Here is a 15,224-nt window from a genome sequence, read left to right as displayed (position 1 = left end):
TAGGATGGCTGGGAAGTTCCAGAGGGGTTGTAGTTGATTCTCTCCTCCCTTCTCAGCCATTTGTTGGCACAATAGGATCAGAGAGAGGCAGAAACCAGGAGCAGGAGATGACTCCAGCATGGGAACATTGGCTGCTCCTACACGCTCCTTCTCTCCAGCAGAGAATGGGAATTATGAATCAACTAAAGGGTGCCCACGGAGGAGAGGGACCTGGGATCAGCAGAGCACCTCCAGGAGCCTCTCCTGGACATGGGTAGCCTCTGGCATCCCACACGTCCTAGGCTGCCCAGGCTGGGCAGCAGAAGGGCTCTGGTGCAGGCTGAACTGACTGGGAGGCAGTCCAGAGGGTGTGCTTAACGTCCCTTCTGCCTGGCCAGGTGTGAGGTAGGCAAGCGGCCATGGAGGCTAGGAAAATGTTTTAGAGACTGTTTCTACACCTGTCAAATCAGGACAAATGCCCCTTGCCATGGGCCTACACATGAGTGTTCTTGGCAAACTATAAGATACTTTCAGGGGCGAAGGGCTATCACTGTCACTCTGCGAAAAGGCAGAGATTTATATTTGAGAGAATGAGCAAAACAGCTGACCTTTGCTTTGGGGCTCTTGCTGCAGAGGGATATGGTCAGCCCATGGGAGGGGAAGTCTTAGGGGCACTGTGTCACCCTGTACAGCCCACTTTGGTGAAAGTCTCTTCTTGTACTATACTCAGCCACTCAGCCTGTTCCCCTGCCTGGGGAACCTTCTGGTCTCTGACCACCTTTTGGGAACAGAGTGGGTGGAGCTAATCTTCATTTGAAAGATGAGCAGCTAAGACTCGGCGGGTTATAGGAGTCTTCCAAGGTTGCAATCAGGAAATGGTGAAGCCAATGAGTGGCCAGCAGTTATCCTGACCCATCTGCCTGCCAGCAATACACCCGATTCTGATCTTGGCATCGGCCTCGAGGAGCCCCTGCTTGGCTACTGCCCCATCTGGGCCAAGGAAAGGCCTCAAAAAATAAGAGGAATTAGAGGTAGGGCACAGGCAAGGGGGGCCTGGCCAGGAAGGCAGAGCTCAGGAGCAGGACCCTGGGTAATCAGGGAGCTCAGGAAGGAGTGGCCTCACCGTAAAAAGGCACCCTGGTAAAGCTCTTTCTGCTTAAAACTGGTACACTTGCTCAAGCCCCAAAGAGGACTAAGGGGCCAGCCTAGAGACAAGCCACTTGGGGACCCCGGTCTTGGCAGGGCAAGACTGAGCCAGAGCCCACCCCCCAGGGCCTTCCCAGAGGCCAGGCAAGCAAACTCCATCCCAGACACAGGCCTGAGTTTTGGAGTCTTTAATTCTAGTCCTGGCACTTCTGCAGACTCGCTATGTGACCTGACAATCTCTCATTCCCTCTCTGGGCCTCAGTTAACCCACCTCTAAAAGAAGGGAGTCAGGAAGCCCAGAACCTCAGAGCTCAGCTGGTCCCACCTCCTACCCAGTCAGGGCTGGAGCTGTTCCTGCAGCATCCCCAAGAGATGGGGAGCTTACCACCTCACGAGGCAGGTCATTCCCCATTAGACTGCTCCAAACCACTAGAAAGCTTTTGCTTTTAATCAAATGGTATAATGGCTGTGGATAAGCTTACAAAAATAAAAACATCACTGAAGTGGGCTTTTAACACCATTACTGTTAAAGCAGGAAAAGCATTAGAGGGAACAGGAGAAAAGGAGAAATGTGCCCAGAAATGGGCTTCCTGCACACACTAAGGCTGCTGAAGGAGGAAGCAGAGGAGTCAAGGGCACAGAGAGACCCTGAAAAATGCTGAATTCTCTCTAGCAAGATTAGATAAGCAAGCTGGGGAGGACTCTCAGTCCCCTGATATACTGATGAGATGAAGAGGTACACAACTGCTGCAAGAGGAGGGAAGGAATCTCTCTCCCCTTCCCAAGAAGAACCAGCCACCTGGAATCCACTGTTTGCAGAAGACCCTAAGTGGGATATCCTCGGGATTCCTGGTGGTGGGAGGTACCAGCAGCCTGGGTCGACAGGAAGGGGCACATCTGCGGCTGTTCTGAACTCATTTGCCCAGTGCCCCTGCTTAATGATGGTGAAGAGCCCATTATGAAAGCGGGGAAGGGAGAGCCAGGGACTCGGTCAAGAATAAATTTACAAGGGGTAGGAGCTGAAGGGTCCGGAGACAGCCTAGACCATCAGAGACACAGAGAGGGAGAGTCTGTGGATCAAGGTCACCCAGGTAGTTCAGGACTGTGCTGCAGGCAAAGCCCCGGTCTTTACCTGCCAGGGGAAAGCAAGCTTCCAACACAACACCAGGCAGGTGGCAGTGTCTCATAGGGCTCCCTTCTAGGCCCTGTGCCCTATACGCGGGTGTCTCATCCAGAAGGCCCAGACCTCCCCACGTGTGAGAGCCTCAAATAGGAAAAAGAGCTCAGAGAAGGGGAGGCAGCAGCAGCCCCTGGGTCCAGAAGGAGGGCTAGAATGGGCCCCATCGTGTCGGGACTCCTCAGCTGCCACTCACCCACAATCTCGTTCTCCTCCAGGTTGATGGTTTCCAGTGCTGGCAGGGTGGTCAGCTGCTCGGGGAAGTCCTGGAACTTGTTCCGAGAGAGGTCGATGGCCTTGAGGTGCTGCAGGGTGCTGACTTCGTTGGGGAGGCGGTGCAGGAAGTTCCCTTCCAGGCGGAGCGCTGCCGTGTGGAGGGAAGCAAGACAGGAAAGGTGAGAAGGGGAGTCAAGCAGCTGACCGCAGGCACCTTTACACAAGAGGAGGGGTGACGTGTCCATCACTGCCTGCCACTCCTCCTTCTGGCTGGGTCCCCTGCTTTTGGCTGTGGAATGGAATGGGGGACCACCCTGTAGCCCCCCCACACCCCACAGCCACATAAAGGACACCACCCTCCTTGGCTCCTGCTCAAGGAACTGTCAGGGAGCCAAGTTATTCTTGTACTGTGGCCTTGCTCTCCTCCACAGCCACAGCTGACCAGACTTGGGTGGGTTCCAACTCTAGGGTGGCCGTTCCCCAAGCAGACCAGCAACCCATGCAGACATTGGGGTGAGAAGGTGAACTGGACCAGCTGGAGTCCCGCGGCTGGGTATGTGGCTGAAGCTGTGCTGAGAAAGTGGCTAGGGGAAGGGGTGCAGCTGCAGCTGAAATGCCACGATGTACAGAGAGGCTGGGGTACCCACCAGGGCTATGCAAACAAGGACAAAAAAGCATGAGGCCACAGGGCTGGATGGAAGGTGGCATAGCATAACGCAGCAGTTAAGAGTGGGGTAGCTGGAGCCAGGCAGCCTGGGGTCAAAGCCGACAAGCTGCCCACTCAGAATGTTTTCCAGTTCCCTTAGGTCACGGTTCCCTCATCTGTAAAAAGGGTTGTTAGAGGATTAAATCTGTCAGCAGGACAGTACAGGTTCAGGGCAAACATCATAAACATCATTATATCACTACTATTATTATTGTTATATCACAGGGCTGTGTGCAGATTAAACCATGCAAAGCGGTCAGCACAGTGGGTGCTCAATTAACATTAGGGAAGAAATGAGGGAAGCAGAGGAAGCCAGCGGCAGCAAGAAAGCAGGCAGAGATCAGAACAGCCACGAGAGGAAGAAAAAGAGTCCAGGCCCCAACTGGGCCCCTGGCTTCTGCTGATTTCCCAGTCCCTGTCCACATGAGACCTCACAAGTGAACCCTCCTCTATGGTGGGAATCAGGTGAGCCTCCCCATCTGGTCTGAGATCCAGAGATGCCAAGTGACCTGAAGACTATCCCTCAGCATTTCTCTCCAGAGCTGGCTTCCAAGGCAGGTGACCATTGCAATGGCACAGGATCCCAAGCTCACCAGGGCTCCGCTCCTGGGAATGGATGCTCTGCACCCACCATCTAGAAATTCTTCATAATTTTATCCCGGATGTGGGTTTTTAAGTATAGCATAGCACCTCAGGACACACACATCCCGTCTCCTGTCACCTCCAGGATGGATTCTCAGCAGTCTGCTCTCATGCCCCTGGTGCCAAGGCCCCACCCAGCCTCCCTCAATCCAGGTATGGAGCATGTCCTGTGCAGAGGTTCCAAGATCCTCGGGAGTTGTCCACCTGCCATAGATTAGGGTGGTGGGCCCAGGGGAAGGGCAGCTGCCTGGTTCAACTTTCCCACTCCCCCACCCCCAGTGGAGGCACAGTGAAACCATCCAGCATTTGGTGGAAGCAGAAACCCAGCAGTTGTCAGGCTTGAGGGCATGCCCTGAAATGTGGGGTGGGGTCCCTAGGCACCTGTGAGAGTCTGTATTTGCCCTACAAGTATCTCCCAGCTCAGAGTGCCCCTGTGGCTAACTCCAAGCCTGGAGACATTCTCCCTTCCTCCTTCCAACCTTCCCGAGTCTGTCTGAGTTTGTCTCTCCTGGCCAGTTCAAGGCACCCTCCGGAAACGAGCCATGAAATACAAACAGTGGAATTTCACTGATTCCACGAGTTAAATGTTCTGAATGTTCTGATATTTGCATTTAAAATTGGCACTGCACAATACAAAGGCAATTGGTAAATCATGCTAATAATTTCAAAGGTAATTTTTTCTTTACTTAAAACAACATTGGGGTGGGCAACAGTGGCTCAGTGGCAGAGTTCTCGCCTGCCATGCTGGAGACCTGGGTTCGATTCCCAGTGCCTGCCCATGCGGGAAAAAAACAAACAAACAAACATGAAACAGCAAATAAAAACAGACCATGACAAGTGAAAAAAGAACCTGCAGTAGGGGAAGGGGTGCAGGGGAAAAGCTTTCTGTGTCTCTAACGGCACTCTTTTCCAGCTTTCTGGACAAAGGCTCCAGATTTTCATTCTTCACTGGGTCCAAAAATTATGTAGCTGACCCTGCTTCTCCCCCTGTGCTCCAGACTAACTCAGCTCCACAGAGCAGCCGCTGGGTGGGAGGAGATGAACTTCCTGAGGCTGGATTCCAACAGCCTCCCCCAGGGTTCCCGCAGTGAGAACAAAGTGCCCCTAACCACCCCATGAACCTCTGTATACACACACACACACTTGGTCTAACCACACCACCGGTCCCTGCTCTGCCAGGATGGGGCTCTGGGCAGGAGGGAATTGCTCTGACTTGTTTGTTTTCTGGGTAGGGAGGGGGGGCCCTGGGAATAGCAGAGACAGAGGGAAGGAACTGCCTGCCTCCTCTTCCTGGGTTATACAACAATTGATTGGGGGCACAGCCCCATTCAGGGAGGGAGACCCCTCAGCCCCCCTCCTTCCATGCTTGTGGGGAAAGGCAGTATGGCATGGGGGTTCAAATTCAGACTCTGCCCCTTCCAGATCATTTAACCTTGGATAAGTTTTCTTTCTTTGCCTCATAAATTGGGGTCTATAAAACCTCTCTGTAGGGCTGTTGTGAGATTAAAATGAGTTAAGACATGAAAAGGGCTTTGAACAGCGCTGGGCACACAGTAAATACTATGCAAGTATGTGAGACAGACAGAAGGATGGACAGATAGACGGAGAAACAAATAGATATGGAAACCAGGCAGGGCATCTGGGTTAATCCAGTAATCTGATTAGTACTGGGTTACCAACAAGACTTGTATTACTAATCACTCAAATTTAGTCTTAGAAGAGAAAATGCCTTTTGCCTGAGGCTGTAATGGATACAACACTGTTCTTTGCTGTTTTGAAAAGCAAAAGCGCAGGGTCCTGAGGCCTCTGGGAGCAGGTGTTTGGGGTTCCCAGCGGCGGTGAGCAGCAGCGAGCTGATAAACGTGGTCGCAGCATCACAGATACACAGCACGGTAGCTTGGAGTGGGGTGGGGGGGTCCTACCGCCTGTGACCCAGGCCCTTCCGCCACAGCGTCGAACCCCGCAGCTCGCCAGGGTAACTGCTGGGGATAGTGGGGCGGAGAATCGCCCCTCTTGATTTTGTAGCCCCAGGTTTTTGTTTGTTTGTTTTTGCATGGGTAGGCTCTGGGAATCGAACCTGGGTCTCTGGCATAACCCCTAGTTTTTGACATGTTCAGAATTGTGTTTTGTTTTTTAAAAAAGGCCTTTTTTTTTCAAACCAATTTGGTCCAAGTCTAATCTCAGCCCCAAGGAGGCTGAACTGTGAATTCTACCTCTGAAGCTGGCTTCTGAGAGCGTAAGAACTGCCTCCCTGCTACGCTGCAGGGTCAGGGCCAGCGGACAGGGGGAGGGGCCGTGGGAGGGGACACAGGAAGGACCATGGGGCACCCTGCCTCTGCAGCCTGCTCCCCTTCCTGGGGACCCGAGGCAGCACCCCAGATTGGGCAGGAGTTCACCTCGCCTAGCCCACCTCGGGACTGAGACCACCCAGCCATGGGTCAGCACTGGAGGGCGGAGACAGGCCCGCAGGTGTGAGGAGAACTGCGGGGGTCCTACCCAGCGCTCCTGAGATGGAAAACGAGGCTCATGATCCATCCAGCAAGCCCCCTCGGTGTCCCGTGCCTGGTCAGGGCAGCATGCACGCGTTCATCCCTGGGCTTGGCTTCCGGGAGGATGACATCCTTAAACAGAGGTACTCGGAGACTACTGAGGCTTCCATTCCTGCCTGGCAGGCTGGCGGACGTTCGTCCCTGCCACAGATCCAGGTGGGAACCGTGCCAAGAGTGGGATGTGGGTGCCCGCACCTGTCTCGAGTCACGTGGATACTGGCTGCCCCAGAGAGCCTGTGACTGCTCCCCGTTAATTACTGATGTCCAATCTGGCCCCCACACATCAAAATCTCACCTGAGTCCAAGAGAGAGGCCTGCGGCTTTCCTAGGGCCACACACTGACTCCCACCTCCCCACTCCAGCCAGGACTCTGCCCTGTCCACCGTGGGGACGCAGGTGCTGCTGGCCACACGACGTACTGGGCCAGGGAGGGCAAAGCAGCCCCCCAGGAAGGGAGGCAGGCCAGAGGACTAGCAAACGGTGGGGAGGCAAGCTGGTCCTACAGGGATGTGTGGAGAGGGAGAACCCCCAAGCAGTGGGTAGACAGTGTTGGCAGGTTCACCCCTACCCCAGGGCAGTCTTGTGACTACCAGCACCTCCTCTTCCTGACCCTCCCAACTCACTTCTCCTTTTTTGAGCCCTACCAACTCCAAATCCGCCCAAGCCCCACACTCCAGAGCCTTCCCATTTCTGCCTCTCCCCCTACTTCCAAGCTGTACAAGCCGCTCCCCCACCCCCGCCATGCAGAATCGCCTTCCCAAGGCATGAGCCCTCTGCACCACCCTTGCTCAGTCCCTCAATACCTGTCCCCTGGATCACTGTGCCCATCTCCTCAGGAGCCTCCTGTCTCTAGATCAATCTCCAGGAAACACTGAACACTGGGGCCCTTGTAACCTCACAAAGGGCAGTTCTGAGTACGTCACTTCCTCATTCAAAAACCATCAATGGCTCCCAAAGCCTCCTTCAGCAAGTTTTCGAAGAGCCTTTCTGATCAGGCTCCTACAGCCTTTCCACCTGCTGCTGCAGGTTTGGGGCTCACACCTGAGTCCGTGTTCCAGGCTGCCGGGGAACATCTCCCCTGGTGAGAGCTCAACCAAAGAGACACATCCCAAGAAAAAGGAAGACACGCTACATTATCTTGCTGAACTGTGGCATGGTCCTACAATCGATAAAGTGGTAGCAACAGTCGCCTTTGTGTTTTGTTTTGCTTTGAGAGAATTATGCAGCCGCACATGGCTAGGTGCTGGGGCACCACGGTCTCCAATCCTCAGACGGCTCTCATTCTCATTCTCCTCCAAGTCACAGAAGCAGAAACTGGCTCAGAGAGGTGAAGCAACTTGCCTAAGATCACATCAGGGGGCACAACGAAACCAGGACTGGGATGACCCTATGCTCTATCTACCAGAGAAGGAAGTGACAGTGAGCAAACACAAAACTGTAAACAGTATATGTGGTGGTGACAAGAGGCTGGAGGGGTTGAGACAAATGTCTCCTGAGGAACACTATGTACCACCAGGCAATGGATGAGTTGTTAGGGAGACCTCATGTAATCTTCACACCAACCTTATGGGAGATCTGGCCCTAGCCCAACTTAATGATGAGGAAACTGAGGCTGAGTAGGTCAAGCAACATGGCCAGGGTCACACACACCTAGCATACCATGCCCGATGGATGCTTCCCATGCTCCTAAGATAGGAGAAGGGGGAACAGAAACGACAGCCCCATGTCCTCAGGGAGGTGGGGTGGGAGCAGGGGACCATTCAGACACCAAGACAGGGGTGGGACTGGAGGGAACCGAGGGGTGGTAGAGAGTTTTGAGGAAGGCTGGAGACACTTCCATTGTGAAGTGTCACATGTGTCCCAGGACACATCCTCAGGACAACAACAGCCTGAGTCACACCTCGGGTGATCAGTTTTTTCAATATTTTTATTGACAAAGCCACATGTGAACATTTCATACTTGGTATATAATCAGTGACTCACAAAATCATCACATAGTTGTATATTCATCACCATGATCATTTCCTAGAACATTTGCATCACTCCACAAAAAGAAATAAAAAGAAAAAAGAAAAAACACATACCATACCCCTTACCCCTCCCTCTCACTGACCACTAGTATTTCCATCTATCCAATATATTTGTTCCCCCTACTATTATTATTTTTTAATCCAATTTTTCACCATCTGTTCATACCCTAGATAAAGGGAACATCAGACACAGGATTTTCTTGTAAATGTTATACCTTCATAAAATCATCTTCAAGAAACAAGGCTACTGGTGCACAGCTCTATAGTTTCAGGTACTTTCCTTTAGCCACCCAAATACACATAAACTGAAAAAGGATATCTATATAATGCATAAGAATAATCTCCAGGATAACCTCTCGACTGTGTTGAAAATTTCTCAGCCACTGACACTTTATTTTGTCTCATTTCTCTCTTCCCCCTTTTGGTCAAGAAGGTTTTCTCGATCCCTTGATGCCGGGTCCCAGCTCATCGTGGGATTTCTGTCTCACGTTGCCAAGGAGATTCACACCCCTAGGAGTCATGTCCCATGTAGGAGGGGAGGGCAATGGGTTCCCTTGCCATGTTGGCTTAGAGTTCTAGAAAGGCCACATCTGAGCAACCAAAGAGGTTCCCTGGGGGTGACTCTTAGGCCTAATTTTAAGTAGGTTCAGTCTATTCTTTGCAGGAATAAGTCTCATGGGGTGAACCCCAAGATTGGGGGCTTGGCCTATTGATTTGGTTGTCCCCACTGCTTGCAAGAATATCAGAAATTCTCCAAATGGGGAGGCTAAATCTTTCCCCCTTTCTCTCCATTCCCCTAAGGGGACCCTGCAATACTTCTTTATTCATTGCCCAAATCACTCTGGGATTTACTGGGGCATTACATTAACCCAGACAAACCAACAAAATCTTATGCCCTATTCAAGATTCCCTGTATTTATGGTGCTCAACTAAAGTGACCAAACAAGTTAAATCAGGAAATGCACTACCCAAAATAAAAAGTTTGCATCCAATAAACATCTCTCCCTTAGTCTCACACAGAAGTTGAAGTTTTAAGATATGGACACTCATCCTTTACCCTGACTGACACTGTTTTGACAGATGCTAAATGTGTGCTAAATAAAAGAAGAAAAGCAGCCCTGATGGGTCAAATCACACTTGCTCCTCTCAGGAGCGGGAAGAAAGGGAGGAGCAGGGACCCTCCCTATCCATGTTATGTCTTCCCAGCAGTGTATGAGAGTTCTGATTTCCCCACATCCTCACCAACACTTGTTATTGCCTGTCTTTTTCTCTCTAGCCATCCTAGTGGATGTGAAGTGGCATCTCACTGCAGTTTTAATTTCACTTCCCTATGATTATGATGCTGAGCATCTTTTCAAGGGCTTATTGGCCATTTGTATATCTTTTTTGGAGGAATGTCATTCAGATCCTTTGCCCACTTTTAATCACTCTTTTTAAAAAGTATTATTTAGTATGTATTCTAGATACAAGTCCCTTATCAGATACATGATTTGCAAAAATACTCTCCCATTCTTTGGTTTCTTTTTCCTTTCTTGGTGTTCTTTGTAGCACAAAACCTTTTCATATAAAAGAAACCATTTACACCTGTGTTTTCTTCTCAGTGCTTTATAGTTTTAGCCCTTACATTTAGATCTTTGAGCCAATTTGAGTTTATTTTTGTGTATGGTGTGAGGTGGAGTCGAATTTGATTCTTTCGCCTGTGGATACCTAATTGCCCCAGCACTAGTTGTTGAAAAGCCTACTTTTCCCTCCGTTGACTTGTCTTGACATCCTCGTTGAAAATCAGCTGACCATAAATGTGAGGGCTGAATTCTCAACTCTCAATTCTATTCCATTTAACTATATGTCTATATGGTACCTATGCCAGTACCACACTGCTTTGATTACCAAGGTTTTGCATTAAGGTTTGAAATCAGGAAGTGTGAGTCCTCTAATTTTGTCTTCTTTTTCAAGATTGTTTTGACTATTCTGGAACCTTTGAATTTCCATATGAATTTTAGAATCAGCTTGTCAATTTCTGCAAAGTCAGTTAGGGTTTTGATAGGGACTTCAATGAATCTGTACATTAATTTGGAGAGTACTGACATAGAAACAATAATAAATCTTCAGACCCATGAACATGGGATGCCTTTCCATTTACTTAGGTCTTCTTTAATTTCTTGCAACAAGGTTTTGTAGTTTTCATAGTGTAAGTATTGCCCTTCTTTTGTTAAGTTTATTTCTAAATATTTTATTCTTTTAGATGCTTTTGAAAAATGGAATTATTTCATTTTATATTCACCTTGTAACTTGCAACCTTGCTGAACTCATTTATTACTTCTAATGGTTTTTTAGTGAATTCTTTTGGGTTTTCTACATATAAGATCATGTTATCTGCAAATAGAGATGATTTTGCTTCTTTCGTTTCAATATGGATATCTTTTACTTCATTTTCTTGCCTAACTTCCCTGGCTAGAAGCTCCAGCACAGTGCTGACTTACAAGTGGCAAGAGCTGGCATCCTTGTTTTTTTCATGATCTTAGGGGGAAAGCACGCAGTCTTTTCCACTAAGCATGATGTTAGCTGCGAGTTTGTCACAGATGTCCCTTATCAGGTTCAGGAAGTTCCTGTCTATCCCTAGTTTGCTGAGCATTTCTATCACGAATGACTTGAATTTTATCAGCGTTTCTGTATCTGTTTAGATTATCATGTAGTTTTTATCCTTGATTCTACTGATAGGGTGTATTACATTAATTGATTTTCAGATGTCAAACCAACCTTTCATTCTTAGGATTAATCTCATTAAGTCCATATTAAAGGTCAGGATGTTAGAAATGGCAGAACCAGTTTTTTTTTAACCTCAGGCCAGTATGAGGTCACTCAGTACTTACCGGGTTTCAATACCCTAACACAAATAAAGGGAGATGTACATAGTTGCCACAAATAATTTTTGCAGCTGGTTTATCTTGGAGAAGCTTCAGAAACTTAAAATAGATGTTGTTGATGAAATGTATTATCATCAAAAGAAACAGCTGCTATCTCTGCTTTAACATCTTTCCTGCTCTATGCAAAGTAATTTCAGGGCCTTGTTTGTACTGGAGCTGTTTCCTCAAGAAGAGTCTTGGTCCTGGCCATTAGAGAAATGCAAATCAAAACCACAATGAGATATCATCTCACACCCACCAGAATGGCCATTATCAACAAAACAGAAAATGACAAGTGCTGGAGAGGATGCGGAGAAAGAGGCACACTTATTCACTGTTGGTGGGAATGTCAAACGGTGCAACCACTGTGGAAGGCAGTTTGGCGGTTCCTCAAAAAGCTGAATATAGAATTGCCATACGACCCAGAAATACCATTGCTAGGTATCTACTCAAAGGACTTAAGGGCAAAGACACAAACGGGCATTTGCACACCAATCTTTATAGCAGCATTATTTACAATTGCAAGGAGATGGAAACAGCCAAAATGTCCATCAACAGACGAGTGGCTAAACAAACTGTGGTATATACATACGATGGAATATTATGCAGCTTTAAGACAGAATAAACTTATGAAGTATGTAACAACCTGGATGGACCTTGAGAACATTATGCTGAGTGAGACTAGCCAAAAACTAAAGGACAAATACTGTATGGTCTCACTGATATGAACCGACATTAGTGTATAAACTTGGAATATGTCATTGGTAACAGAGACCATCAGGAGATAGAAATAGGGTAAGAGAGTGGGTAATTGGAGCTGAAGGGATACAGACTGTGCAACAGGACTGGATACAAAAACTCAGAAATGGACAGCACAATACTACCTAACTGTAATGTAATTATATTAAAACACTGAATGAAGCTGCATGTGAGAATGATAGAGGGAGGAGGGCTGGAGACATAATGAAATCAGAAAGAAAGATAGATGTTAAAGATCAAGATGGTATAATCTAGGAATGCCTAGAGTGTATAATAATAGTGAAATGTACAATGTACAAATTTTAAAAATGTTTTGGCAAGAGGAAGAACAAAGGAATGTCATTATTGCAGGGTGCTGAAAATAGATGATAATTAATACTTTAAAATGTCACCTTATGTGTGAGACTAAAGCAAAAAATGTTTATTTGTTACAAAACTTAGATTTTGACTAGAGCATTTCCTAATATAACTCATGTAGATAGTTTGATTGAATGTCATAAGTACTTGGAATCTCAGGTAGCACATGAGATTTTGTTGGTTTGTCCAGAGTGATCCCCCGATGAATCCAGAATGATTTGATCAGTGACTGGAAAAGTATTTGCAAGCCCCCTTCGGGGAATGGTGAGAGTGGGGAGAAATTCAACTTTCCCAAGTTGAATTCTTGATATTCTCACAAGCAGTGTGGACAACCAAAGCTATAGGCTGAGCCCCCAGTCTTGGGGTTTGTTCAAATGAAACTTAACCCCACAAAGGATAGGTCAAGTCTACTTAAAATTTAGGACTAAGAGTCACCCCCAAGAGAGCCTCTTTTGTTGCTCAGATGTAGCCTCTCTCTCCAGACAATATGACGAGCAGTCTCACCACCCTCCCCCTCTCTGTGTGGGACATGACTCCCAGGGGTGTGGACCTTCCTGGCAACGTGGGACAAAGATCCTGGAATGAGCCGAGACTCAGCATCAAAGGACTGAGAAAAACCCTAGAATGAGATGAGAATTAACATCAAGGGATTGAGAGAACCTTCTCAACCAAAAGGGGGAAGAGTAAAATGAGAAAAAGTGTCAATGGCTGAGAAATTCCAAACAGAGTCGAGAGGTTATCCTGGAGGGAGGTTATTCTTATGCATTAAGTAGATATCACCTTGTTGTTCAAGATGTAGCGGAGAGGCTGAAGGGAACTGCCTGAAAATGCAGAGCTGTGTTCCAGTAGCCATGTTTCTTGATGATGATTGAACAATGATATAGCTTTCACAATGAGACTCTGTGAATGTGAAAACCTTATGTCTGATGCTCCTTTTAGCTACTATATCAACAGAAGAGTAGAACATACGGAATAAAAATAAATAATAGGAGGAAGAAATGTTAAAATAATTTCAGTTTGAAATAGTGGTAACTGAAAGCGAGGGGTAAGGGGTATGGTACGTATAGTTTTTTTTTTCTCTATTATCATTTTATTTCTTTTTCTGTTGTCTTTTTATTTCTTTTTCTAAATCGATGCAAATGTTCTAAGAAATGATGAATATGCAACTATGTGATGATATTAAGAATTACTGATTGTATATGTAGAATGGAATGATATCTAAATGTTTTGTTTGTTAATTTTTTTTAATTAATAAAAAAAAAGTTAAAAAAAAGAAGAGTCTTGGTCCAGTCCTCAGTCCCATCGTGAGCCCATCAGTGGGAAGTGGGGAGGGCTGGCCTAAAACCAAGCATGTGTCCACCCAGCTAGGCTGACTGTCAACACATATGGACCCTACCCATCATCAGCTATATTGGCTACTGACCCACAGGCCGTCATCAGAGGCAAGTCCCCTCAACTCTTGGCCACTCAAACCTTCCCCAAAGCTCAGATGACAAACAGTTGAGGAAACACTGCCCACTGACTCCTTTAGGCCTGCAGCTCCAAACTAGAAGAGAACTGGGATGTACCCATGGGGAAGAAATGTGGAAAAGGCTCCCTAGATGATGCTGATGCATTACCACACTCCCAGCTGGGAGCCACTACTTCAGGTGTACTCCTTGGAAGTGCTGACTCAAGCAAGACCCTCAGAAAACTGAATGCACGGACCACAGGGCTATGGTCCCAGGTAAACTGCATTCCTTACCCCGATCTGTCATTTGCATTTGACCTACACTGAGGAACCTGGGGAGAAAGAGTGGCATGAAACGCAATCTTGTATTTACATCTGGACATTATTCGGTTTCTGTGGTAGTTATCACACTGTTCACAGACATTTTACTCTTAATCCTTCTTGAACAATGTAGGTTGCACTTCACTGGCCACTTAAATTAATGTGCGAGCAGAGACTTGCTTTGGCTAATGAAACCTCATTGGAAGAGATTAATGTTATTTCCCAAGTGGAAGCTTTAAGAACTAGTGCATGCTTTGCCACATTCTCTTTTTCCTCTGGCACAGAACCAGCTACATTTGAGATGTTGGCTGCTTCATCAGCCTGGGTCCCTGAGAGACTGATGAGCAGAAACCCCAGCTGAACGCATGCCACGAACAAGACATAAACCTTGGTTGTCATAAGCCCCTGAGATCTGATATTATTTGTCAATTATTTTGGCAAACCTGGCCTATCCTGACCGATACAGTTTAACTTTAAATGCATTTTCTGCTTAAAAAAGCACTTCATATTCATTCTAAAGTTATAAACATCACAAAAGCAGATAACATAGAAAAATGAAAATCCCATATATTCCCATCCCTAAAGATAATCAAGTTTAACAGTTTAGTATACATTCTTCCATGTTTTCCTATGAGTCTGCTAATGTACATACACAGTTTTGTTTTTAAAAGCAAAAATGTAATCACAGACTGTATATTCCTTAGAGACCTGCTTCTGTCACTTAATGGAGTTTAGACAGCTTTCCGAGTCATTGCTTAGCATAGCCAAATGAAGGAACTTATGCATACAGAATCAGACTCTGGCCTGGTCCCCAGGGAAAGTTGCTCTCTGAAGCCCAGGCTTTCTTTAGTGGTTGACTGTAGTGAGAGGCTTAGCTCCAAGGATGGCTGGCTCAGGCTGGGAGGAGGCCTCTACCCCAGCTCAGAAGCTTTTCTGAAAATCAAAAGGCACAGCAGCTGCAGAGGCAGGGCAGTTATGGCTTGACCCCT

General features: G+C 47.3%; 1 protein-coding gene across 4 annotated transcripts in view; it reads right to left on the bottom strand.

Annotated features, from left to right (window-relative positions):
• The window catches only part of LRRC20 (leucine rich repeat containing 20), a 122,281-nt gene that overhangs the window by 28,250 nt on the left and 78,807 nt on the right, over positions 1-15,224 (bottom strand). For all 4 annotated transcript variants that reach the window (XM_077125023.1, XM_077125025.1, XM_077125024.1 and 1 more), the window contains one exon: positions 2,499-2,666. In XM_077125023.1, the coding sequence (XP_076981138.1) occupies positions 2,499-2,666 (168 nt within the window). The remainder of the gene's footprint in view (positions 1-2,498; positions 2,667-15,224) is intronic.

This window comes from Tamandua tetradactyla, chromosome 13, assembly GCF_023851605.1.
Source record: "Tamandua tetradactyla isolate mTamTet1 chromosome 13, mTamTet1.pri, whole genome shotgun sequence".
Lineage (NCBI taxonomy): Eukaryota > Metazoa > Chordata > Mammalia > Pilosa > Myrmecophagidae > Tamandua > Tamandua tetradactyla.
Note: the sequence above shows the minus strand (reverse complement) of the source record. Positions and strands in the feature narration are given on the sequence as shown.